The following is a 22,352-nucleotide window of genomic DNA, read 5'->3' as shown; positions in this document are numbered from 1 at the left end:
GCATCGCCACTGGCATAGCCCGATGGCTCAGGGCTCTCCTACCTGCAGCTCCTGCAGCTCGCGGCCACCCCGCAGCCTCTCTGCCCGCTCCCCATCCAGGACCTGGCAGGCGACGTCACCCTTGTACCGCTCGTCCGACAGCTCCGTCGTCAGGTCGATGATCTGGGGGGGCAACATGGATTCAGGCTGAGCGTCGCTGTGCACATCGGCTCGGGGTGGGGCTGGCCAGCCCGCATCGACCAGAGTGTCCTGACTGCTCTCCTTTGGCACCTGCCTATGCTTAGGGGATGTGGTAAGTGCACACCGCCACCAACCAGTGTCACCGGTGGGAGCCCAGGCTGGCAGTGCCCAGCAAAGAGCAACTGTTGCTGGAGCCTGTGGCTGCACCCCTCGCATGGCTGCCTGTGGCAAGGCAGCTGCCCGCTACGGCCGCAGAGCCGGGAGCTGGCACCAGCAGCGCGCTGCCTGCACCGTGCTGCCTGCACCGTGCTGCCTGCAGTGCGCCGCAGGCAGGGCTCGTCAGATTTCTGCACCGCTCTAGCTGATGAGCATTAAGTTTCATTCGAAAGAACAAGCAGATGAATGAAGGGGGGGATTATTAGTCTGGAGAAGTAATTCCACTTTCTGCAAAGCAGAGGTGGACATGGCCTGTCCCGCTAATCCGGCCGAGCGAGGAGGGGCTGCAGAGGTGGCAGGGCCAGCAGGAACACGCAGGCTTCCAATGCTCCTTCTCCTCCGTCTGACAGCATTTTAAGGCGCTTCACATTTTGCAGGCACCCTACACAAGCTCTTCGGGGGTCCAACAAGTTAACTCGGTAAGTAAATTCAATAGGTTTTCTTTCCCTGGGGAGACACTATTTTTCTAGGTCTGCCCTGAGGCATTAGCCTCGCTCAGCAGTCCCAGCCTCGTGGGTGTGATTTCATTTTCAACACAGCGCTTAAGCTAAATCATTTTTAGCGGCTTCCCGTTGAGAAGGGGGTCCCTGCCCCTCAGGGTTGTTGGTACCATTAACCAGAGCTGCAGCGTTACACCTAGACCAGAGCTCGGCCGCCCCTCACGAGGGGTGAGTGCCGCAGCACGGCGAGCTGGGTAAACCCAGGGTATTTATAGCAAACTTGGGAGCTCCTGCTCCTCCTGGTGCTTAACAAAAGCCCAGCCGCAATCACGCAGGAGCCTGTGCATCTGAGGGGGGACCCCGCACAGGACCAGCAGCCGGATGGCGATGCACGTGGTCCTCAACACGCCTCCAAGTCCCTTCCAACATGCACAACGGGGCCGCCGCGCTGGCTGCCCTGGTAGCTGCCAACCCCCAAGCACCGCGCACAGCGGGGACAAGCTCAGAGCCAGGGGACAGGCAGGACCCTTCTACTGTGCACTGCCTCCTCGGTATTAGCATTCGTCCCATTAAACTAAGTCAATTCTGGTGTCTGCGGAGGTCGGCGAGCCTGCAGTCCTGAGAGCATAATGAGAACATGATACATCTGTATGTAATTTCCCATTCTAATTATACCCTTTTGTCAGCAGAAGGATGACATTCACACTGCCACTTTTCAGCCTTGTACACCGCGCCAGCGGCAGCGCGAGGTGACGTCTGTCCTTGCCGGAGTGGACACGAGGCTTTCCCCGGGGACACCCCGGGAATGGCCCATTCCCAGTGCATCTGGGCTGCTCTCCGGGCGCAGACCCTGGGGGGACCCGTTGCTCTGGCAGGCAGGACCCCACCCAGCAGGGACCCTGCAGCAATGCTGGCGCTGGCGCACCGCAGCCCGTCCGGGTCCTGCACGGAGAACCACCTCTGGCTGCGGTTACTCTGCCGGCAGTTCGGCAGCTGCCCCCTGCCCGACCCTCGGCTGATCATGGCTCCTCCTGCTGTGATGGAATTGGTGGTCATATTTATCCCAATATGGTTTAATTTACAACTTGACCAAGCAGGGCTGCGGCAGAGGCTTTTTTCCAGGCTCTACCTTGCTTTCCAGCTTCTCCGCGGTCTGCCTGAGCTCGCTGCACGCCTGCTCGGATTTTTCCAGCTTCCTTCTCAGCGCCACCAGCTCCTCCTAGGGAAGATTACAAAACAACACACATGGAGAGCTCCAGCATCCTCAGTTTATTTATGAAAATCTTGTTTTCTGTTAAAAATAAGTGGGAGAGACATAGCTGCCGTATTAATAAAATTTACTAGGCAACTTTGAAGGCTACTCACTGCAAATTGCTGGGACTACAGCTCCTGACATGAATTTCATTGGAGGGAATGTCAGCTTTGGTGCACGTACAGAGCACATTTTATGAGAAAGAAGCAAACCTCAAAAGCCTGGGATGAACAGCCAAACGCCTGAATTTTGCTCATGGCGCGTTCCTGGGGCCCTGGCAGGCTACCACATTGCTTTCTGTGATCCTTTTTCAGGCAGCCTGGCTGTAACCGCAGAAAGAGCTGCTCGGTGCAGCCTTGTCCTGCTTTGATGTCCAACACTGAGCAGAAGCACAACGTGCAGAGTTGTGATAAAACCAGAGGTTAACGGGTGATGGGGCCTGATGGATCCCAGGCGGGTTTGGAGAGAGAAACAGAGGCTTGGGCAGCTTTTATTTTGTCTGAACCAGCCTGAAAACATCTTGTTAAAACCTCACTAAGGCAAGAGGAGGAGCAGGATGCCAAGGAAGACAGACTAAGAATTTAGCACGGGCCTCAGACAGTGCAGAGGGGTGAAAGGTGCCTTTCCCGAGTCAGCAAATGCCCATTAACATCTCCCATCACCAGCAGCAGCTCAGGTGGAAGGCAGTACAGCTCTGGTGACAGTACAGAGTCCCCTGCGTCAAGGATGTGTTTGGCTGCTCATCATTCATCATCCCACAGACTGATGCGGGGCACCCGTCCCCAAGGGGCTTGGCTCAGCAGACCCAGCCCCAAGGTCGTGGGGGGCACAGGGAGGGCAGTGGGGCAGCCTCTGCCCTGGGACGGGGCTTCGGCTGCGGGGACTTGGTGCATTTGCTGCTGTCCCTTTAAGGAAGGAGAGTTATTTCTCCCTCCACGGCTCTGCAAAACACATTACTTGGGGGCAAAGACTGCAGTGCTAAGAACAGATGATGACTTCTGGATGGACAGCAAAACATCTCTGCCTGGGCAGAAGTGACTTCCAGTTTGACCGACCCAGCAGGCAGAGCCCCTAAAGCATCCCGTCCCATCCCATCCCATCCCGTCCCATCCCATCCTGTCCCCTCCCATCACTTGGTGCATACTTCTTTTGCGCGGAGCTGCTCCTCCGCGAGGTTGACGCTGAGCAAGGGCCGCACGCGGCTCAGCAGCTGCCACCAAGGCCAGTGCCTGACCGCCTGGAAGACCACCAGGTTCTTCTGGATGCAGTGGATGGCAAGGCGCTGGATCTGTGGGGAGATATGGCCGGCAGTGCCCCGAGCCCAGCCACGACTGAGCCCCCCGGGAAGAACCAGGCTGGGACACCGGGATGGAGAGGGATGAGGTGGTGGAGGAGCTCTGCACCGCAGGGGATGGCAGCGCAGCACCTTATTGCTGCCCACGGGGCAGGGCAGAGTGGGTACCCTTCAAAGGAGCAGCCTGCTCCGCTCAAAGAGCTGTTATTTGGATGCTCTGGGCTGTATCACAGCAGCACCGAGCCTGTGCTTTGGTGGGCACAGGGTATCCACGACCCGCGGGATGGATACCTTCAACCTCTTGAACTTCTGACGGCTGAGGAAGCCCTTGCAAGCAGCCTGGAGCAGGATCATCTTCTGGGCTATCAACTTGTCACGCTGCTTCTCCAGTCTGGAGATGACCCCCGGCTTCAGGAAAACCTGACAGCAAGCAACGGAGGTTACGCACCCCCAGGACAGGGTCCGAAACCTGCCCGCAGCCAACGGGACGTATTTCTGGCTAAGACCTGGCAGCCTCCCCCGAGACCTGCGGGAGACTGAAGGTCCGTGGACTGGCCGGGACCAGCAAGTGCAATCACTGCATCAGCCCGAAACGCTGGGCTGGAAGGAGACTCCAGCCCTACCTTGCCAAACCCACAACACGCCTGTCTGCCCCGTGCCACGAAGGCACCTGAGCTGGCCCTGGCACCCACCTCCCTGGGGACACTCATGGGACAGCAAGAGGGAGCTGTGTCCCGACTCCGTCCCATCCCCGAGCCTGGCAGTGGATGGCTGCACGTCCCAGAGAGCACCTTCCACCCGCCCCTCCATCTCCCGCCCCTGGGCATCGCCGAAACGGTGCGTTCGGGGCTGCCCAGCTCCCACTGACTCCCCGGGGACTGGGCTGCTGAGAGCCCTTCGGGATCCGGCCCTCGCACTGTGCGCACGCTGGCATTTGCTCTCTGTCCCTGCCTCTTCTCCCTCCTTTTTGACACAGGCATCAACCATCCCAAGAAGCTGCAAGTCCTGGAAGCTCTTCCCTCGGGCCACTGCCCATTTCCCACCCGCTGCCTGGACGGCAGGGCTACTGCTGCTGGCAACAGCACTGCTGACAGCGAACACAGATACACACAGGTAACAGCAAAGATGCTGGTTTACAATAGGAAAAACAGAATTAACCACATCATTTTCTTTAACTGAACTTGTCAGAAACACCTCATAAATGATACAGATTTGCTGATGCCATCGAATTTAGCCCCGTATCGATCTCTCAGAGTGCAAGACGTCTCTCGTCATTGCCTGGCAAAGCTCTCAGGATATGGGACCAATCACTCCTGAATATTGTGCACCATTTGCATAATACAGCTTTAATAAAAACTGAATTACACTTGTGAAGCCGGTGGCGTACTTAAAGAGCTGTGTTTTAAAGATGCCAAATTGAATCAAAGAACAATTCCAAGGAACCTCACTTTCTTGAGATAATGCTGTGATTGCTCCATCACCTATTTGATTGTCTCATTAATGTCTGTATTAACTTCACAAGCCAGCAAGTTTTAGAAGCTAGTACAAAATCAATGCTCAAAGCGATGGCAAAACTAACTCCTCTATAACAAGATGTGACTGGAGCTGCTATCGCGCTATTGATTAAGTACAAGGGTTTCATAGAAGAGATAATTGCAAACTGCACTGTGCGGGATAAAAGAAAGTTATTTTGCTCCACAGAACCATTTCATGAATTCTTTCTTTTATAGACTCCCAGAGCTGAAGGCAAGCACGCATGCAAAATTAATTTTTCTTTGAGATGATCCCATTTAAGTTCAAATGTTGTTGCCGCGACAACTCTTGCACCAGCAGCTGGCCAGCTCAGCGGTGTTAACCCCAGCCCACCAAAACCATGAGCGGTCCAAGCCCCATCTACTCCCATGAGACATCAAAGGTAATTAGGAACTTAAATGCCACCAGGGGCCAGATTTTGACAATTAGGTACACAGTTTACCCAGGGTAAGGCTTTCAAATGTGAATTAGGAGCCTTCCGCTTTGATTTTTGGCGAGGCTTGGCTTCCCAGCCCACCTGGGCACTGCGGGGAGCAGCGGAGAGGCTTTCTCTCCAGTTTGGGGAGCTTTGGGCAGCTGGCAGCACCCGGCGCGGGGCTGGCTGCGCCCGTCGCACCAAGAGCGATGGGGAAGCAGAGGCCGGAGCCGTCGTACCTGGCTGCGTCCTATGGCAACGCTCCTCTTCTCCAGATCCAGCGCCTGGAAGAGCTCCTCTATAGCCTGCGGAGAAGGAGCACATCACAGAGCTGCTCAGAAAACATTTACACCCTGGCACGAGCCTGCTGAAACGGGGCGCAGAGACTGCCGGTCCTTACGGGCACCCAGAAAGGGCGCATCCAGCTGTGCTCTCGTTTCCTCTGCCCCTCGCAAAAGCGCACCCGCCCAGCCCAAGAGCAGCCTCCAAAACGGCTGCCCAGCCCCGAGTCCGGGTGCGAGAAAGGCTTTCTGCCCTGCAGGTTGTCAGCAGGATGGGGAGCGCAGATCTGCAGCTGCATGTAAGACTTTCCCCCTTTTGCTGCCATCCCTGGTCTGGAAGGACCCCGATGCACGGGCGGCCACGGAAAGAGGCTGCTCCGGGGAAGGTGAGAGCCTGGCCCGGCACCATCCAGCCGGGTCCAACTGCGCTGCTCCGCTGCGAGCCCCCGGCGCTCCCCCCCGCCCGGCTCACCAGCAGCTCAGCCTGTGGAGCCGAAAGCAGGGGGGAACGCACCGAGTTCCCCCCCGAGCCCACCGGCGCAGAGCTGAGCCCCCGCGGGGAGGCAAGCAGGAGATTAGTCCCGAGCTGTAGGAGAAGCCTGAACTCAATTACTCTGAGCTTTGGACCGACATGCGAGTGTAACAGCCAGCAATACCACACATTTCCCCAGGGCAGCAAACACTATCTGGACAAATGGATGATCTGAAAACCCCAGAGCTACAGAAATCGTAACAAAAATCCTCCACTAATACTTCACTCCATACAACATCCTCCGGCGGCCTCGCTCATCTCCTCCACGACAGACAAACCCACGTGAGAGATATTTCGGCACAGCCCCGGGAGCACCTCGCTGCAGCAGAAGCGCAGCCCTAGCCCTCGCCAGCAGCCGTGCATGCACCGGGGCGAGGTGGGGACAGAGCATGCAAGTGCATGGGGTACAGACCACCACCACGCACAATGGCAGGGTCGGTTATTGCTGCACCGTCACACCCTCGCTACAGACAAGCATCTTTTGTGCTCCAGCAGCCGAGTTAATGCAGCTCACCGGGAAGCAGTCTCCAGCTAACAAAACCGCGTGGCAACAAGCTCCAGGGGAGATGGGATTTTTCAGATCCCCTCCTTACACGCTGCTGATGAGGCACCCTCTGCCTCCTTACAGCATTTAATAACAATATTGACCTTTTCCGACTGTCAAACTTGTCTTATTAAATCCCGAGGTCTTAACTGAATTTGCACACACTGGCTGGCAGTTTGCACAACAGAGCACGTGCCCATGTTTAATTCATCTCCCCTCGGCTCTTCCTGGCTCTCAGTGCTTCTCGGCTCGCTCATAGCCTGTTCCAGGGGCAGGGCCGGTTCTCCCCAGTTTTTTCTACAAATTTATTATGAAACAAATAAAACTGGCAAATCTCTGCCTTCATTCCTGAGCTCCTTTGGCTTTCGGGCTTTGTGGGAGGAGGCGAGGAGCCACCCTGGGCTGCTGCTTTACAGGTGCCTGAAGGCAGGTGATGCCTGGTCCCAAGGATCCTCCACGGTCCCTGCTCCACTGGGTCCCTGGGAATGCTGCCTGGCTTGTCCTCAGCCAGACGGTTTTTGAGGGAGGCAGGGCGAGGGATGGGTGCTGCTGCGCCGGGCCAGCGCGATGCATGGATCCTGCCCTCTGCACACACCTCCAGTCCCACAGTTTGTGCCCCGTCCTGCAAAACGAGACCTACCAGGCACGCAGCCAGAGCACCGGAGGACCGAGGCACAGCCCTCAGCAAGCAGGATTTCCTCTTGAGTATTAAAAAAAGCAGTAACAGGCTTCATTTCCAGGCTGATTTCTCCAAGTCCTCTCCACGGTGCAATAACGTTGGCAAATGCAGCCCACGCCAGGCATGTTTACTGCCTTTGCAAAAATAGTCCTCAGAGGGGAGAAACTCCGGGATGAAGAGCCGAGCTTGGCTGCTCTGCCAGGTTGCTGGAGGGTCCGCGTCCCTCTGCACTCAGGCACGCATGGGAAGGGTGAAGAGGAGCGGGATGCAAAGCCACCCCCTGCAACCCAGCGCTGCAGAGGGCTGCACCCGCGCAGGATGCAGCCCCACTGCGAGATCACTTCTGATCATTGCGAGAGAGCTCCGACCGCCCAGAGCCCGGACGTACGGGCTGACCCCACGGACTCCCAAACCCAATCGCCGTTTCCCAGCAGCACTGCGAATGCCTGTGAGCTACCCTGGGCCTTGCTGAACGTGGTTTTTCTCCTTCATTCCTAGTTCCTGAGGACAGCCTCACATTTAAGAAACCCCTGGACCTGCACTGACAACCCTGCTACTAAAGCTCTTCAACAGCTGTCCAGATGTGCGCTCCCACCCATGGCAGGTCCTGCAGCAACTCAGCAAAGGAGCATCACGCACAGCTTTCGGAAGACGCCGGAGCTCAGCAGCCCACAGACGTGCGGGTATTGACCCTACAGCAGCCAAAGGAATAATATCAGCCACACTGAATGCCTGAGTGAGGCAGGGACGGGGAAGCAGCTCCTCTCCCAGGGCAGGGAGATGCTGGCGTGACCCAGCCTGTTTGGAGAGAGGACAGCCGGGCTCACGCAGGGTACAGGCAATCCAGCGCGGGGGCTGCCTGCGGGGAGCTCCGGGAATTGCTCCTCATTGCAAAGAAAGCCCTGACCACGTTGGGGAGGGCTGGAAGAGCTCCGGCACTGGCAGAGCCCTACGTGGGGCTCTCAGTCCGCGTTCCCCGGGCCAGCACGGGACGCACCTTGCTCTCGTCGGGCACCTCGTAGGCAGATGTGTACTTCTTCATGACGTCCGGAGCCAGGACCTGGAAGCGCCGGCGGAACTGGGTGAGGAGCAGGCGATCCGCATACCCTGGGGGCAGAAAGATATTGCTGGGGGCCACTCCAGCCCAAGGGCACGTGGCTTGCACCGAAATGTTGGGGAAGGAACCGGTGGTGGGGGCTGCTGTGAAGGGTGGCACATCCTGCACAGAGCAAAAGTCATCACAGGTGGTGGGGACCAGGGGAGCTGCCCTTAGCAGAGAGAAACCCCTCCAGCGAGGGCAGGGCGGAGGGAGCAGAGAAGCAGTGGAGATGCGCTTGAGGTGGCCAGATGCCATCCCAGTGCCTCGTGTTTGGGCAAAAGGTTCCCCTGGGCCTCCTGCATGGGTCCTCCTCCCCCTGGCATGGACTGTGAGCGCGGTCAGTGAAGGTACAGCCTGATGCACGGATGCTCCAAGGGGAACACGGGGGAACCCCACCGGATCTGCAGCCACCATGCTCAGGCTGTGCCACCCTGCAGCACAGCAGGCTGTGGGCAGGAGAGGTGTGGGCAACCCCTGCAAAAAGCAGCAATAAAAACTCAGGGGCTTTCTAAAGTGGGGCTGGCAAGAGGCAGGTGATGAGCAAAGCGTGGAAGGGCTGAGCTGCCGGCAGGGCAGCACCAGCAGGTGGGACCGGCACGGCACACAGCAGCGGTGGAGGGCCGGGGCGTACCGATGCGGTGGAGGCGCAGGGCATCCAGGAGCTGGGACCCCTCCAGCTGGGCTCGCAGGGTCGGCACGTCCAGCCGCAGGGTTGCATCAGGGACCGACCCATCCGCCCCGACTCCCGGGAGGAGGCAGTGGATGAAGTGCAGCTGGGACCGTCGGAGAAGGTTTGTGAGCGCGTCCTGCCAGGCAAGCAGAGGTCAGCGGGGCTGGAAGGGGGCGAAGGGGCAGCATGTGGTGGGAAACGCTCCCCATGCACCCTCCGTCAGGTGTCTGAGCAGGTAAAGGAGCCACCCTCATAGCCCTCAAAGCTCAAGGGCATGTTAGGAACAACAGCTTCGGTCAGAGAGGGGAGCCCAAAGTGCAGGTCTCAGATGCTGAGAGGGACCCTTCCTCCTAATGTCCCACCTTTTTGGTTGATGGGCTACCAAAAGTTACCAGGGTTGAGGGTTGCTGAGTGGGGGTTTGCCAGGGATGGCCGGGACCACAAAGCAGGCTGGCCAGGGAGTCTACGGAGAATGAGCTTCATCTCCTCGAGAGACTTTAGGCACCTAATTATGGCTGAGATCAGCAGGAGCTTGGCACGTGCCCAGCACGGAGAGCTAGTCTATTCATCTGAGTGCTTAAGAGGATTAAGCAGCGGCACAGCAAGGTGCGTGTGTGATCTGCTTTATGATTTGTTTGCCTGGGATGCTTTCCCTGAGCGACAGCGGTGCTGGGGAGGCTTGCGGCCACCCGCAGCCAGAGTAGCATCCTGGACCAAGAGCCCTGCGGGACACAGAGCTGCAATGGTGACCCCCAGCCCCGCGGCGCAGGAGGTGCCTGCCGGGGGCTGCGGGGCTCCCGCTAAGGAGGACTGTGTCTAAGGCTGGGTCTCAGTGTGGGGTCGGGATACGCAGTGCTGCAAACACCCCAACCTGCAGCCGCGAGGCTCCCGGTGCCCGCACTCACCGCCTGCAGTTTGAGCTGAGCGCACACCGACCTCTTCTTCACGGCTGCGAAGCTGCTGGCGAAGGTCTTCCTCACGCAGCCGTTGCGGTGCAGGACCGCCTGGGAGTGTCCCTCCAGCCCCGCCACGGCGCGGCAGGCCAGCGGCGCCCGCGAGCGCGGCAACACCAGCTCCTTCACGGCGTCTCTGTCGGGGTGAGCAACGAGACGGGTCAGTGGGGCTGCAGCAGTGCCGGCACCAGGGATCCTCTGCTTCCCAGCCCCTTCAACAGGGATGCAATGCCCAGCACTCTGAATTCGGCATTGGTGCTGCCGCAGGGCACCCGACAAGGGAGTAGAGCAGGGGTGCCAGGACACCCCCCGCCCCCTCTGTTCCTCTCTGGTTCGGGCACCGAGCTGTTCACTGCTATTAAAACTTTCCTGAATTGAAGCCCGAAACAAAATGAGCTGGGAGTGTTTAAGCAGAAGGTTAAAATCATCCTCTGTGTGAAGACATCTGCAGCAGCTCGATTACATTTCAATTCCAACTTAGTTTACAAGGTTCCTCGAAGCGATGGGGAAAACCTGAGTGGTTGCTGCACGTGGAGCTGCAGACAGTGATGTCTTGTGGCGCCGACCCCCGCCGGACACCCAACCCCACGGCACTGTGGAGCCGAGGACATCATGGGGTTCCCCCATGTGCCCCACTCCCACACTGCCCACATCTGCAGGAGGAGACCCCCACTGAAACGTCAATGGCACAGATCTGCTGACTTGAAGAACCCAGACAACTTTGATGGAAAGCTGTTCACCGCAGCATCATTCACCAGCTCGCTCTGTAGCATCTACTGCAATCACAACGTGTACATCTGGCTGTCAGTCAGCCCGGAGGCTTGATGGCTGTAAGTCAAATCACTTGACATCTGCTCCCCCCACCTTAACTGAACTCTCAGGATTCCCACAAAGCTGGGTTGAAAGCTGTGGTTTTTTCCAGCTTCCTTGCAGTTTTTCCCCCCCCGGGTGGAGCTGGACTCCAGCAATGCAACGCTGGTGTGGGCAGGTGCCTCAGGCTGCCCCACAGACATCTGCTCGAGATCCCGTCCCCTCCTTGCCCACCCGAGGCCAGATCAGCTCCATCCCCTGGGCTGTGCACGGGGCAGGAGGTGGGGGGACAGGCAGGGACCCCTCGCAGCCAGTGCCAAGGCCATTGCCCACCCTGGCTGACCTCGGCCAGGCTATGGGTCCTCTCCTCCCCATTGGGGTGCCTCACAACCCTCCGCCTTCCCCACCACGAACCACCTCTCGGAGCTGGGGCAGGTTTCAATCTCCAGCCCCAGCTGGAGCAACACGGCTCATGGTGGGAGTCATCCCAAACCGCTCTCACACGCTCAGAGATGACCGCTGGTGCCATGGCAAACCACTGCGGCACCCCCTCGTACTTACACCTTGGACCGCTGCAGCACCTGGATGGCGTTTTGTGCCGAGAGATTGAGCTTGGCTTTGCTGACCCAGCCCGTGAGGTCGTAGCGCACGGGGTCCGTGCCCAGCTGGTGGGAGATCTCAAAGTGCAGTGCCTGCTCGCACCTGCGCATGTAGCCGTCCCCTGCAACAGCACCCCAGAATCGCCCGAGAGGAAAAGTCCAGTGAGATATTTATTTTATTGCATGGTTTCTTAAATTCCCAAAGCTAAATGGTGATGCCAAAGGATGGGCAGCTGAGCTGACCCAGACTTACCCTCCTGATCGGGTCCCTTCGAGGCGAAGTAGGAGCACAGGCGGTCGAAGGCAGCGCCGTCCCCGGAGCCTGGGATCAGCACCTCCTCGTCCAGGATCCACAGCAGCCCCCTGCGATCAGCCCCCGGGCTGCCGGGCAGCACCTGCGGCTGCCGAAGAGAGACGGCCCTTGGTGATGGGGAAGGGGCAGGAGCGCTGCGGGCAGCCGGCTCCAGCCACAGCCATGCCAGCCTGCTCCCACCCTGCTCCCCACCACCTCTGCTCAAACGTGTCCCCTGCCCCAGACCAGCGTCAGGAAACCCTCCTGGCCTGATCCAGCTCCAGACATCACCCTTGAGACCTCCACAGTCACACGGTGTCCCCAGAGGGGCCAGCCATCCCGGCTCTGCAGCCGGGCTGGGAGGGATGCTTGGAGCGCAGGGCTTGACCAGGAAGGGTGCTTGTATTTTAAAAAGCCGAAAAGAGCCTGGTTGATGCTGTGCCCTCCCCTGCAACACCCCAGGCTGCTCTGTGCAAAACACACTGTGACGTCCCACTCTGCCTCTGAAATCCTCACTCCTCTGAGCACAAGGATGCTTCAAGCACGGCCAGAGCAACCAACTCCCACCGTGGCCACCAGGACAGGTTACCTGTGAGGAGCTCAGGTCAATGATGGACAGCGTGGCCAGTGGCGAGCGCTCTGGAAGATCAAAAGACACCTCAACATTTTCCTGGAAAACATTATTTAAAAGCTTGCTTCAGTCATGGTCTGGCATCTGAAAGCCAAGAGGAGATCTGTTTGCACACAGGGGGAGGAGGATGGTGTGGGCTGTGCTCCTGCTCGGCTTTATGGGGATCCAGTGCTGGCGGAGCGGAGCAGCCACCGGAGACACCTCCACTGTGACACAGAGGCACGACCACATCTGCCCCCATGGGCAGGGCTGTCGGGACCACCGCACCCAACGGGCTTCTGCAGCACTTTGTGGATGTCAGACAAGCTGCATAAATCATGGATATGACAATAACTGAAGACTCAATGAGAAAGCACCAAGAAAGCAATCAATTATTTAATTTGCATCTTGCAGGCATTGTTTCCCTTTCTCAACCGAGGGCTTCAGGCTGCGAGCCCCCGGCTGCAGGGCTCACCCACCACCCACAGCTCCAGCACCCGCTCCCGACACCCCCCCGTGCCGTGCCCTGGAGCGTGGGGAGCCCCCCGGGAGGGACAGGGTAAGCACGGCTTGCTCTTGCTCACATGTGACCCGGGGATGTTCAGCAAGAGCTGTAGCTTTAATGTCTCTCCATGGTAACAGGGTGAGATTTTGCTCAGGGATTCAGGTTTGCAGCCTGAGCATGCAGGTGGAGCAGAAAGCAGCAGCCGAACCCGAGTTTCTTCCCGCCAAGAGCACGTGCCACCGTCACCCCCACGTGTGACCCAGCTCCGGGAGTATATGGGTCAGTGGGGCTCGGGCTCACAGTCGCAGTCCCGTGGCTAACAGATAAACGTCTTGCACCAGGGCAGCCATCCTTAGCCAGCAACAAAGCCAAGGCAAGGGGAGCCTGCTGAGCCCGCTGTCATTTCAAGCTCAGCCAGTAACTACATATTTATCACTAGTGAAGGGCACAAATATACTTGCTTGGCACAAGTGACATGTGAATATTAAGCCCTGCGAATTCAACAGTTTTCCCACGGCTAGAGGTATTAAAGTAACATCTGCAAGCCTAGTAAGTTCATCTCTGCTTGTAGATTTTTCAGCAGCTTCTTTCTGCAATAATTTATCAATTTCCTTTCTATTCTCTATTATTCAGCACCTGAGAAAAAACTCAGCTGCACCAACAGAAGGGTGCGAAGCCTCCTGAGCTGGAAGAAGCCTGCCCAAACTGATGCCCAGACAGCCTGGCATTTCTAGCACGTCAGAAATACCCAAGAGGATCCATGACTGGGGCAGCGGCGGGACAAGAGACCTGGCTCAAGGCTACCGCTCTGTACAGACCCCTCATTTCTGCAACACCCCTCCCGTTAACGCTGCTGAACTGTGTTATTCGGTCACAGCACAGCAGGGCACAGGGACCCGTTGGTTGGGTCAATGGCAGCCCCGTCCCCAGGTGCTGGGAAGCGGCTCCCTGGGACACCGCTCCCAGCCCTCGCTCCTCACCTCTCTGTACCTCTCCATTTCCGAAACAAAGGTTTTCTCGTAGAACAGGGCCTGCAGCCGCTCATGCACGTAGTTGTGGCAGAGCTCTTCAAAAGTCGCCGCTCGCTCGCCCCGCTGGTGCCGTGGGTTGTGAAAGCCAGGAGTGTCCACCACCGCGATGGAGGCCATGGAGAGGTGCTGGGAGGAGAAAGACCTGGGGAAAGAGCCGCACACACCACGGGGTTTTACCCACGGACGCGTCTGAGCTCTGCCTCCAGAGGTGCCACTGCCTCCTCCCGCCGACGTGCACGTCCCTGGGTGGGCACCATCCCACGCAGCAGCGACCAGCCCAGCGCTTCCCGTCTTCCCCTCTCCCAGTGTCTCCGGTCAGGGAGCACCCGCACCTCCTGGCACGGCCCGCTTGCTTCTCCCTTAGGCTTCACCCACCTCTTGGATCTACACAAGCCAGCGTCTCCTCCCAGCCCAGACGGAGACATGTGGCACGGGCTGCTCCTGACCTGGCCTAACGAACGCTTAACGGTGGGGCGGGGTGAGATGCCGCTCTTCCCACGCTTGGCCCCATCCTGGCCCTCTAGTTATTTAAAGCACCACATCTTCCTCCAAACGTGTTAAGTTTAATGGACCGGTTGATTCGAAAAGCAGCTAAACTGGCACGTGACGCCAACACTGAGGGCAGTGTAAGTGTCCGAAGCCCCAGCTGCCGCGCTGCGCCGTGCCATGCGGTGTTTCTACGAGGGAAGCTGCCGACGTTCAGCTCCTGAGGAAATCTCTGACGGGAAGCGCAGCCCGTAACAGGCACGATCTAAGAAGCAGACATCAAGGAGCCTCTTGGGAGCAACAGAGATGTTGTTTACTTCTTAAAATGTTGCTTGCAGCCATTTCGAGTATTTCAGATAAGGACAGCAGGGGAATCTGACCCTGAGAAACCTCTGAGATTGTTTTTAATGTATATTTCTGCAACAGCCACCGTGTTGTGTTGCTTTGCCGGCTGCAGTGCTGCCCCTTCCCCAGCAGCCCCGCCGGCAGGCAGCCCGCAGCAGCTTCGGCGAGAGTAAAGGAGATGCGTTTCTCCTCGATAGCAAGGCACCAAGGATGCCCGCACCTCCATGAAAGCACAGGGTTGAATGAAGAAACAAAAGTATATTTGTGGATTGCTTGCAGAATTTCATCGCAGAACCCTCCTGCAACCGGAGTTGAAAAGATTCACATTCACCATCAACTTGCTGAGAGCGTTTTCCTGATGCACTGAAACATGCTTCTTCACCTGGATCATTGTTGCAATGGTTTAATAGGCTTTGGTGGGCTGGTGTGGAAAATAAAGATGGGCAAAACAAATCTACCTTTAAAGGGAAGAGGGGACCTGGGACACATCCTGAGTTAATGCTGTTATTCGGGAGAATCAGCATCATTTTGCTCTTCTGTCAGCCCTTAGAGCACCGTCAGCAATTTCCCTTTGGAACGTGGTTGCTAGGAATTACAATAAAAATATTCAACTGCAGGTTAAAATAAACCTGCAGCAACAACACAGAGTATTTTTGGGCACCAGGTTTTACGTGGAGGCTGACTTCAACAAACTGAGCTGCTCATCAGAACTGAGAAAACAGAATGGTGTGGGGGCCTGATCCTTACCCCAGTGTTAAATTATTCCATTTATCCAAATAGACCATTTCGGATTTACGACACCTGAAGAAAGAGATACGTCAGGCCACAGAGGATGTCCTTCCCATCCTGGCTCTCCAGATGGAAATAAGCAGAGTGAGGACAAGCCCCTGGGGCAGAGGAAGGTGCCGTCTGCTCGGCTGCACCAGCACCTGGCAGCAGGACACGGACACAGCCTCCGAGGGCACCTCGGCAGCTACTCTGGTGCCGGACCCTCTCACTCTTGACACCTCGATCCTCTCTTGCCATCAAGCTTTTACCACAGAGCAACTCCTACCACGCATCTGTGGGGCTCGCTGCGGGATTCCCGGACTGGTTTATTGCTCTGCCCGTATCGGTAACCTTCGTTTCGGTCTGCAAAGTCACATCTATTATTAATAGGTAGCTGGGCTGCTCCTCGCAGTGCTGCGATGCCCTGCTCTCCGCCGCTTGGCGCGTCTGCTCGCGGTGCTGTGTCCTGGCAGGCAGCTGCAGCAGAAGCGGTGCCAGGTCTCCGTGCCAGGCTGCCGGTGCCGGCAGAAGGGACAGGACACGTGCTGCCCCGTGCAACACCCGAATGCACAGAGACTGCTGCTCCGTGGGGCTCTTTGTCCCCGGTGCCGGCTTGCGCGGGGCCGACAGCCCGCGGAAGGTCCCGAGTGCCAGCGTGCTCTCCCAGATGGAGATTTTCAGATAACTTCCTTTTTTCAGCAGGCAGCGGTTGCCTGCTCCGTGCCTCTCTCCAGAGAGCCCCCAGCAAAGGTTCCTCTTCAGCAGCCCCCGGAGAAGGAGCCGTCGCCCACAGACACCCCCAGCGCAGCGCCCGGCAGCCCCGTACCTGTTGATCAGCGAGACGACGGCAGCAAAGAGCTCTTCGTAGAGACCCGAAGCCATCCCCTCCACGCATTCCACACCCGTCATCTTTGGCCCTGGCACAGGCAGAGAGAAAAGCAGGCAAAGCCACATCATTTACTTCCAGCTGAGTGCAGCCCACGTGGAGCCGAGCGGGTACCCGGGGATTCCCTCGCTGCTGGGCAGGATAACCCGCACGGCTCCCAGCCTCTGCCTGCCAGGCACGGCATCGCTCCGGTTACACAAGCTGTGCGTATCCGCCCACCTGCCTTCAGCTCCTCCAGTGCCTCAAGCCTAATGTATATTTAAGAAATAAAACTATTGCCATGTTAAAGGCCAATTCTGCAAGTTCTTGCCTTTATCGGAATAACTTGCAGAGGCCCAGCCGTAATTCTGCCACCGAGGCTCCGTGACTTAGATCCATACATTAATTTGAGGTTTACAGTGGCTCAGCAGCAGCTTATCCGGCAGGAGCACAACCCCCCCGCCATGTCCAGGTCTCCTTGCAGCATGCGGCCGCATGCAGTACAATGCCAGCGCGGCTTCATCTATGGGTGCGGGGAAGGAAGGATGCCCACCCTGCTGCCCTCCTGGTTTGGGTCTTTTCCCCCTTTTTCTCTCACAGCATTTAAGCCACATCACTCATCTGCCAGTGGCACTAGCTGAATCCGCCTGATCTTCGGGTGTCCCTAAGGAGGGACAGGGACAGGCAGGGTCAGCTGAGAGCTGAGGGTAGCTACGTGACAGAGCACAGTTAATAATTTAATTAATATGAACATGCTTAAATGGACCTCACTGCCTGAAAAGAAAAATCCAGAGCAGCACAGAGCACCGCGTTTCCCTATCACCCATAAATAAAGGAAAAAGGGAGGCAGCACGCCGGTACCTGCCGGGCTCTCCTCCGCCGGGGGCAGCCGGCTGCCTCGTGCCGTGACCTGCGCCAGGATCTGCTTCAGGTGGTGTTTGAAGACGGCGGTGGTGAGCTCCTCCAGGTCGCAGCCCAGTGCCTCTGCGGCGTTGCTCGCACACTCGAACTTCATGAACTGCTTCCTGCCAACTGGGGAGGGGGACGCGGGGGGCACAAACGGGTCAGGCAGAGCCAGCCTGAGCCGAGCTGGGCACAGGCTCGGCGCCTCCGGCAAGCATCCCTGCCCACTTCCACGTGCAACCCCTCAAAATCAAAATCAAATGAAACAGAGAAGGTCTGCTGTTTGCAGTGTGGGATGGGGAGGTGGGAGGGGGTGCTCTACCACTGCACCCCACTTCCCTTTCATCGCCCAGGGCTGCTGGCTCAGCCCTTCCCTCGCATCCCCAAGGGGCAGTTTCAGACCAGGCACTGCCCTTGCCGAGTGGCTCAGAGCACTGACCCTGCAGACCACAGCCTGGAAATGCCCTTTGGGCCAAGGGCTAGCCTGGGCAAAGCAGGCAGGAGCTGTGCCGCTGGGCAGGGAGGGGCCTCTGCCCCCCAGCATCGCCCGGACGGTGGCTGAGACAGGGATGGGGAATGCCTCTACATCAAGCCACATCAAAAGACGGTTTCCACCTTGAAGGCACGGCTGCTGGGAAGAGTTCTAGCATTGCTCACTGCCCATCTGCATAACGTCACTAACTGAACTGAAAGCTTTTTCCTCCTTAAAGCCCATCTGCTTCCTCCCGCAATCCCTTCTCCGTCAGGGACAGCTCCGTACCTCTCCGTAGGCACCGGACCCCCTCTCGGTGGCCTGCCCGGCTCCCGCTCCCGCAGCGTGCAGTACGTGCGGCTGCCCTCCCTACACATCTGCTTCTGCTAACGGCAGCTGTGAGGATTTTCCCAGCTTTGCAAGACACTTATCATGTTAGAGGCTGTCTGACTCAAGAAAGGTTGACGGATTTGTCCCTTGGGCAATCACTTAGCAGAAGAGGACCTTTTCGTTTTGGTCAGAAGCTAGTTCAAAACTTTAAAGATCTCAAATCAATGCTTCTGAACTATTTTCCCCACTATAGTGCTCCCCAGATGCTCAGAGCATCCCACCTGCCCAGAGACCAGGCAGAGAAGAGACCCGCTCCGAGGAGATGTTCTGAGGCAATTCAGAGCGAGTCAGGGACCCGGTGGACCGCGCGGCCGGCCCAGGCTGCTGCTGCCAGCACGGCATCAGTAATGTTGTGCATTTCAAGAGCTTCAGTGGAGCAAACTAGCAGATGTGTCTATGGAAGCTGATGGGATTACGAACCAATCCCTCAAAATCCCAGATCACCTTCCCCAGCCCAACGTTTGCTGTGCCCGTCGGCCCGAGAGCAGCGTTCCTCCCAGCGCCGCCAGCAAACAGCTGGCACACATTATTTACATCCAGCAACGGCAATTCCAGCTTAATGATTAAAATCAATAGGGAAGCAATCAGCAGGATAAATCCTTTCACACATCCAGGAAGGAAAGGTGCGTCGGAGGCAGCCGGCCAGCGCACGCTCAGGAACACGGCGGGGATGAGCAGGAACAGGAGCAGACAAGCAAAGTCGCCCAGAGACCTGAGGGTAGTGCTTTTAGGTGGCGATGGTTGAGGAGCCAGCCCGGGGGCTCACGGCTAAGATGAGCCCTTCAAATACAGCAGGCGGCTGGTGGAAGGGAGAGGGTTTGGGACGGAGAGCGGGAGATGGCCGCATCCTGGCCAGCCCCATGGGGGACTGGGGTCCCCCGCTCCTGGCCAAGGTGATGCACAAAGCAGCAAAAGGCCACGTTCCCCGGGGCTGGGGGGCTGCTTCACAGCACACCCACGAGAGTCATCCCCCCCTTTCCCTTCCCCTTTGATCTTTCCCCATTATTTTTTATGCTTACTGAAGGACTCCAACATCAAGGGCTGTGCTGGAGCAGACAGAGGAATTGCCTCAGCAATCTGGGCTTTGATTTATTTTGTTTTCACTTGTTTTCATCTGAGCTGGCTGGACAGAGGCTGATCCTCATCAGACAGAAGATCCCCACATGCTGCTGCATGCTGGGGAGCAGAGGGGCTGCGGGGCCAGGGCTGCACAGACCTGCCATACCGGCCGGGCTTTTGCAGCCAGCATCCCACGCCAGCCGCTCCAGCACCCCACGCCAGCCGCTCCAGCACCCCACGCCAGCCGCTCCAGCAGCCCCAGGACAAGCGAGGGGCTCCGCTCAGCCCAGCCCGCTGCAGTGCAAACCCTTCCCAACAGAAGAATGGCGAGTGGGGAAACCAGTCGCCCCCGCCGTGCTGCTCCATGGCGTGGAAGCCGTCCTGCTGCTCCGGGCAGAGGGCTGCAGTGCCATGTTTCACACCTCCACAAAACCAAACAAGTGCTGTCGGACCGGCACGCGGTGTCGGAGGCTGGCGCAACGCTGCCCAACGTGCCGGTACGCGCCGGACACGCTCCTTCCCCCGTTGGGGGGTTGGCCCTTCAGTGCTCCCCGAAGTGCACCCTTGCTGTAAGCGGCTGCCATGCGCCGAGTCAGCAAGTCTGGGGGCACGGCCGCTCCTGCAAGCCCCGCTGTGCCCGCGGCTTGCCCAGCTGTGGATCTACCCACCCCGCAGCCGCCGGCCCCCCGGGAGAGGCTGGGTACCATTTCACACTTCATAAAATATAAACAGCAGCAGCAGCGGCGTGTAGCCCTCCAGGTGTAATGTGACCATTGTAAAACATGCCAGCTTTAACACCTAAAAGGTAATTACTTCAGCCCATTTAATATTTAAGAGAAGCAGTAGGAAAATACATGGTCAGCACCAGCTTCGCCTCGCTCTCATGCCCACGCATGCTGCCTGGGCGGCAGCCGGGTTTCTATTTCTGATTTCAATTTGGGAAGCATGGGGAGCAGCAGGGAAGCCCAGAGGGGCTGGGCCCCGTCCCCCCATCCCCATCCCCGCCACTGCCTGGGCTGGTACCTGCGAGCCGACGGTGGAGCTGCCTGGGAGCAGAGGGGAGCTGCACCACGGGCTCGCTGCCGGGACGGTGCAGCTCAGCCTTGCCGCGAGCCCCCTTCCCATGAACGCCAGCAGCCCCGTTCACCTGCCTTCCCGAGCCCCCTCGGCTGCTCGGGACGCGTGTTGTCAGCCTGTCCTTTTTCTTCCACTTATTTTGTCATTAAAACATTTGCAGCGCTAGTGGGACAAATTAAAAAGCCCATTTGTTCCTCTTTATTACCCTGGGAGGGGACAGGGAGAGAGAGGAGGCTCCTCCTGCCTTGCATGGTTAATTTATTCGTCCTGCACTCAATTCTCCAGTCTATTCTCTGTTGACCCCGTAGCCTGATGTATGACATATTAAAGCCTATATATAACAAAGGGAAGAGCTGTGTAATAGCATGATTAAAGAAATCTGCCATTCTGGCTGCATTTCCCCAACTGTTTGTAATAAAGATGTCAGAGCGCTGAACAGATAGTGCCGTAACTTGGCATGTGGGGAGACAGCCCGCCCGGACCAGGGGCCATGGTGGTGATCGTGAAAAACCTCCACGAAGGAGAAGCAATGTCAACAGATACGGGCCCCCTGAGCCAGCCCCCTGCCCCCCCGACAAGCCGACAGCAGCAGCCGGGCTCCAGCCAGGACTCCGGCTATTCCCGGCGTTTTCTGCTCCTGCTGCCCTGGCTCTGAACCCCGGATCACGGTCAGGACATAGAGGAAAACCAGCTCCCGCGCTGAGCAGGGCTGCGCCGGGGTGCAGACCCCCCGGCACCCCGCAGGGCTGGGTCTCCCTCCTGCTCCCTGCACGGGGCTTGGGCCGCCCAAAGCACCGTTTCCAGCAAACCTCCTCGTTTTGCAGAGCCGGGCAGCAGACCACGCAGCTCTGCCCAACTTGTGCTCCAAACCAGGGTCCCCCTGCCCCGGGGGAGACGCATCATTCTGCCTACATTCTCTTGCCTAGGAAAAAGAAATCCCACCGTCATCCTCCAGTGTAGAGAGGCTTGTGGCGGGAGGGTCACGGCTCCTAGATCCGGCCCCTGGAGACCATGTCACCTTGGTTTAGGTCTTTCCCATGAAGCCATCAGGCTTCATCCAGGCAAAACTGTTGCTCCTGAGGGTTGCAACTCAAGAAGCACAGAGAGCCACCATCCTACCAAAACCAAAACACACAAAATCAGCTGCGCTTCCCTCTACGGCAAAAAACCCCAGGTGCTGAAGAGCAAAAGGCTTTAACAGAGAGAGAAAAATTGGCAAGAGCGAGAGGCCAGCCCTAATGCAATCCTTTCCAAGAACCATTTTGATGAACGATGCAGGAAAGCAGAGGATCCCTTCCCGGCAGGAGCTGGGCAGCCTTTTGCTCACCCGCAGCACAGAGCTACGGCAAAGCTGGTGATTTAACTACACCCAGGGCCACCGTCGGGCACCAGCCCCGGGACAGCTGCTCCGCAAGGGAAAAGCAAAGCCCAAGCAGGGGCAGGGGCTCCCTGCGCCGGGTCCTGCTCTCTCCCCTTCACCTCCGACACCAGCACGGCCGTCACAGCTGGTGCTGGGGAACATGCAGGTGGCTCCGGGCACCACAAACACAAGTAAGGACGCCTGAGCCTTCCTTGCCAACTCATGTCCTCCGCACTTACAGGAATCCCAGGGAAAGGAGGGGCTGCAGCGGGCTCCCCCACATAGATACGTCTCCGAGCAACTACAAAGCAGGTATCTGAGAGCGCTGCAAGGTGGAGCTGCTGGGAGAGGGATGATCGGCACACGGCTTCGCGATGTTGCTTTATGCAATTTACTGCCCGGCCCACTGCGTGCTCCTCTCCCCATGGCAGCCCAGCCGGAGCACCGGGCTTGGGCTGCGCCGGCAGCGGTGCCACAGCTCCATGCCCCCCACAACGCTGCAGCCACCGGCACGTTTTCCCCTCTGCAACAGTGACCACCCCAGGGACAGATATATTTGTCACAGAAGGAAACTCCGGCCCAGCACTAATTACGGATATGCTGTTCCCTCCTCCTTATAGCAACAGGCAGCAATAAAAAATTAGGGTAAATCTGGGCATTGAGCTTGGGTGGAACTAAGAACAAAGTGCCAT

The 22,352-nt window shown here is 57.9% G+C and overlaps 1 protein-coding gene across 1 annotated transcript in view; it reads right to left on the bottom strand.

Annotated features, from left to right (window-relative positions):
- MYO18B (myosin XVIIIB) overlaps positions 1–22,352 on the bottom strand; it is a 76,362-nt gene that overhangs the window by 40,539 nt on the left and 13,471 nt on the right. Inside the window, exons 12-25 of the mRNA XM_059827839.1 lie at positions 17,261–17,431; positions 16,361–16,451; positions 13,885–14,077; positions 12,379–12,459; positions 11,751–11,898; positions 11,460–11,619; positions 10,041–10,224; positions 9,097–9,271; positions 8,364–8,473; positions 5,570–5,635; positions 3,674–3,802; positions 3,233–3,376; positions 1,966–2,055; positions 43–162 (exon numbers count right to left, since the gene is read on the bottom strand). Coding sequence (XP_059683822.1) covers positions 43–162; positions 1,966–2,055; positions 3,233–3,376; positions 3,674–3,802; positions 5,570–5,635; positions 8,364–8,473; positions 9,097–9,271; positions 10,041–10,224; positions 11,460–11,619; positions 11,751–11,898; positions 12,379–12,459; positions 13,885–14,077; positions 16,361–16,451; positions 17,261–17,431 — 1,862 coding nt within the window. The remainder of the gene's footprint in view (positions 1–42; positions 163–1,965; positions 2,056–3,232; positions 3,377–3,673; positions 3,803–5,569; positions 5,636–8,363; positions 8,474–9,096; positions 9,272–10,040; positions 10,225–11,459; positions 11,620–11,750; positions 11,899–12,378; positions 12,460–13,884; positions 14,078–16,360; positions 16,452–17,260; positions 17,432–22,352) is intronic.

The sequence above is a fragment of the Gavia stellata genome, chromosome 21, assembly GCF_030936135.1.
Source record: "Gavia stellata isolate bGavSte3 chromosome 21, bGavSte3.hap2, whole genome shotgun sequence".
Classification (NCBI taxonomy): Eukaryota; Metazoa; Chordata; class Aves; order Gaviiformes; family Gaviidae; genus Gavia; species Gavia stellata.
Note: the sequence above shows the minus strand (reverse complement) of the source record. Positions and strands in the feature narration are given on the sequence as shown.